The 4,027-nt window shown below is 38.4% G+C and overlaps 1 protein-coding gene across 1 annotated transcript; it reads right to left on the reverse strand.

Annotated features, from left to right (window-relative positions):
- Positions 1 to 209: 209 nt before the first annotated feature.
- On the reverse strand, positions 210 to 3,680 carry LOC137746143 (probable serine/threonine-protein kinase PBL7). Its single transcript, XM_068486224.1, has 6 exons — positions 3,330 to 3,680; positions 2,676 to 2,941; positions 1,304 to 1,686; positions 744 to 876; positions 560 to 649; positions 210 to 451 (listed from the first exon to the last, which is right to left on the reverse strand). The coding sequence occupies exons 1-6, from the start codon at positions 3,649 to 3,651 to the stop codon at positions 290 to 292; spliced, it is 1,356 nt and encodes a 451-aa protein (XP_068342325.1). The 5' UTR covers positions 3,652 to 3,680; the 3' UTR covers positions 210 to 289.
- Between the last annotated feature and the right edge of the window lie 347 nt (positions 3,681 to 4,027).

Below are 4,027 nucleotides of genomic sequence, written 5' to 3' on the forward strand. Positions count from 1 at the left end.
ATCAATTATTAATTTAGAACCCAAAAAAATGTGTTAGAATGCTTGTAAACAGGAGGTAATCACAGCTAATAAATTAGGACTAATTAACCTGTTTTCTAAGTTAATTAAACTATACTAGCCCATCAAGAATGCATGTGATTATTTGAAATGTGATCCAAATGAAGCATTTTTACCTTCAGGAGTCAACCGTACTTAAACTCAATGAAAGATCGATCCACATTTTTGCTTCAATTTGCAGTTTTCACATGAACCCTAATCCATTTTTTTTTCTTTTTATCTGGAGGAAACCCTAATACCTTGGACTTGGTGTTTGATTCAGAAACCTAGACGAACCAGAGGAAGCACCATAACAGGAGTTTCTAACCAGTGGAATTAGAGATGGTACGACATCCGTCATTAGAGGCCGATATTCAGCTTCTGGCTGCACACACATTGCTGCAATAGCTGCTATCTATAAAAACAACAATTATGACAAGAAAATTTGAGTTAGTTAAACCTTTTAGAATCAATAAGTTTCTGGTGATGATTATATAATTAATAGGAACCTAGCTAAGCTGACCTGAATTAGATCCCGCTGTGAGAATTGCCCCTGAAGAACTGGATCAACCATTTCCAATACTTTCTCTCTGCTAGTTAACCTTGGAAGAGCCTGATTAATCACATTACAAAAAATTTATCTACCTTTAGTTTCCACTTTGCATACATGCAGACTCACTATTAACAGAAATTTGCAGTTGACATACCCACAAGACAAGGACATGCTCTCCAGGAGGCCGGTTTGTGTCTATTGGCACGCGCCCTGTTAAGAGTTCTAAAAGAACCACGCCGTAGCTGAATACATCTGATCTTGTAGTGAGCTTTCCAGTTGAGGCATGCCTATATCAGCAAAGATCCAAAAACTTCTTGAAGAATAAACGATCACAGTTATTAAGTTAAGAAACTAGTATTTACACAATGCCTTCTTGTACTCGGGATATTTGTAATTTCTTTTTAAAAAAAATGAAATCAGCAGACCTCTGTTTTTTTTCCCTTCAATTTTTTTTTTCATTCAATCAATCCAAAAATTAGAAAAAAACAAAAGCATTGAAAAGAAAAAAAGAATGCGCGAAAATTACTTCTCTTGTATTATAGTATATTTTTCTCTACCCAAGTAACACTAAAAATGATAAAAATTGACAGCTAGTGTAATAGTGACATAGTATATACACCCATGTGCATGCATGCTTCTATTGCTGTGCCTTTATTTGTTGGTACTGAATGATAGTGAGAGGGGGTTCCATTACAGATTATATGTAGCACTCACTCTGGTGCCAGATATCCCGTGGTCCCCCGCACCCGCGTCGAAATCTGACCGTTGATCTTGTCAGAACCCACCTTGGCCAATCCGAAATCCGACACCTTGGCACAAAAGTTTTGATCTAGTAGAACATTGGTGCACTTGAAGTCTTGGTGTATAACAGATGGGGTGGCATGTTCATGGAGGAACTCAAGGGCCTTGGCACAATCAAGGGCTATCCTCAATCGGGTCCCCCAATCCAACGGCTGATGATTGTTTGTAGGATGCAGATGGCGTTGCAGAGTACCATGGGGCATGCATTCAAATATGAGGAGCCTATGGTGCTGGTCAGCACAATAGCCAAGTAGCTCCACCAAGTATGGAGAGTGCAACCGGCTTAGCAGATCAACCTACGATAGGGAGAAAATAGAAAAATAAGGCATTTTTTAATAATAAACTAGATGATTATGCGATGTTAGCTCTATAGAATAGAATGATGTAGGACGTGAAACATTTCTCCTCATATACAAAGGCAAAGGATCCTATATGCTTTGAATTAGACAATATATTAGGCATTTGGTATTTGGAATTTTTCAATTTGCTCCCACACCCCATGTGTAGAAACTGAATAAAACAGTTTAAGAATGGTATTGAATCCTGAAATTCAGGCTCTAACTTTGTTTAATAAGACAAACACATTAAAAACAAAACTCATTTATCAAAACATTTGAAGGAAGCATAATGTGTGTGAGGGAGGGTACTTAAGTCAACCCCTAAGTTTTGCTTTCCTAAGTGAGGTTAGATAAAACACAAGAACTAGGTCATAGCATTTTTTGAAAGATGTGTGTCTTGGTGTGTGCATATGAGAGAGCGAGAGAGCCAAAAATCTTTTAGTGGAGGAGGATTTGCTTGCCACGAGGATATATTTCTCTCATAACATGTTGTGCCAAAGATTTTTTAGTGGAGGAGGACTTGCTTGTCATGCGGATATAATCCTCTTGTTTTTATGTGTCTCTGTCTCATTACCTGTAAGACACAAATGTATATATCCTCTAATTCAAGCAAGTTTTCTTCCAAATAAAAAATAACTTAAATGAAAAAGAGATGATAAGATATCGGTATTTAATACCAATTATGCAACGCCGTTATATACATTGTGTTATTTTCAGATTTAATGTTGGATAGGTGGTGAAAGGTGTAGATAAGTCTCATGGCCTAGGTATCTTCTAATACATACGAGTTTGTGTTGACATACAAATGAGCACATCTACTAATGCCAAAATGACATTTATTATCAAGTCAAATGTATTCAGAAAAGAAGAGTAGTAAAAAAAACAAAATTTAGCTGAAATAGAAGGATCAAATAGGAGGAAAACGCTAAATAAATTAAGTCACTCACCTCAACCCTAAAGGCACGCTCCCCTTGCCTGCCTTCCCTCCGCAGCATCTTAATTGTTGCCACTGTCCCATCTCTTAGGACCCCCTTATACACCACTCCAAACCCACCATGCCCTATCACATTTGCCTCGCTGAATTTATCAGTGGCTTCCTCGAGTTCTTTGTATGAGAACACTTGGACTCCTTTGTATCTACTTGGTGTTGTCAGTGCAGGTGACCTAAATGACCTCCCAGAATTCCCTCCTTGGAGACACCCACCTTTCACATCTGCCCCAATTTCACACACACCAACATTAGAACTTGGACTTGCTCAAAATCATCTGTTTAGTTACCACTCAAAATCATCTGTTTAATTACAATGGGATATACAAGGGGTATTCCAAGTCATTCACACGCGATGTCATGCGTTTTAGCATTTTCTCATACCAAGTGCGACTAGCTTGGGATACCGATAGAGTGAGAAGAACTTACAACTGCAATGCCACTTTGGTATTACCCAAAACCAATCATGCATTATCGTGCATTTTAATTTTTGCATAGGGCATTGCGTGATTGAATTGAGACATGGTGATGGTGGCATCTTGATGTATGTGGGTAAGTTTCTTTTTGATAGATACATATGAAAAGGAAATAAAAGATGGGTATGTTTAATTACCTGGGCTAGAATTTAAGTCCATTGTGGCTTGAGCAATGAACCTGCTTCTTGTATTAATCAAGCTCGTCTCTTTGTAAATGTTACCATTTGTTTTCGTGGACTTGGCGAGCCGTCGAAGCATTAATAAGACGAAGATTATAGAAAGAATGACCATAACTGAGATGGTAGGTATGATGACAATGAGAGCAGATTTTGAAAGAAAGAATCCATGGTGGTGGTGGTGGTAGAGCTGAGAATTTGAAAGGTGGTGTTTGTTAGTATGGTTTTTTCCGGCAAGGTCAAATGGCCCTGAGGATGCAACTGTTGTGGTGTTAACTTCCATGAGCACAAAGCAATGGAGAGAGAGAGAAAAGAGAGAGAGGGGGGGGGGGGGGGGGGGTGGTGGGGTGAGGTGTAAGTTTTTATATTGGGGGTTGAGTTTGTTTCCTTTCTAAGGACTCCATCTCTCCCTCCCTCTCTCTAAGTTTGACATGTTTCCTCTTTATCTCTCTCTATCTCTACCTCGTGAATATCAAGTGGTTGTGTACTTGCTTCGTCTCTTCTTTTCTATTGTCTATGCGTATTGTATCTGTGTTTGTATCAGAAAAGCCTTCGTCTCTTCGATGGTATGAAAAATAAATAACGGAAATTGAAATAAAAAATTTAAGGGAGTTTTAACGAAAAGCTTACGGTACTGTTCATTTTAACGAAAAATCACA

Source organism: Pyrus communis, chromosome 9 (genome assembly GCF_963583255.1).
Source record: "Pyrus communis chromosome 9, drPyrComm1.1, whole genome shotgun sequence".
Lineage (NCBI taxonomy): Eukaryota > Viridiplantae > Streptophyta > Magnoliopsida > Rosales > Rosaceae > Pyrus > Pyrus communis.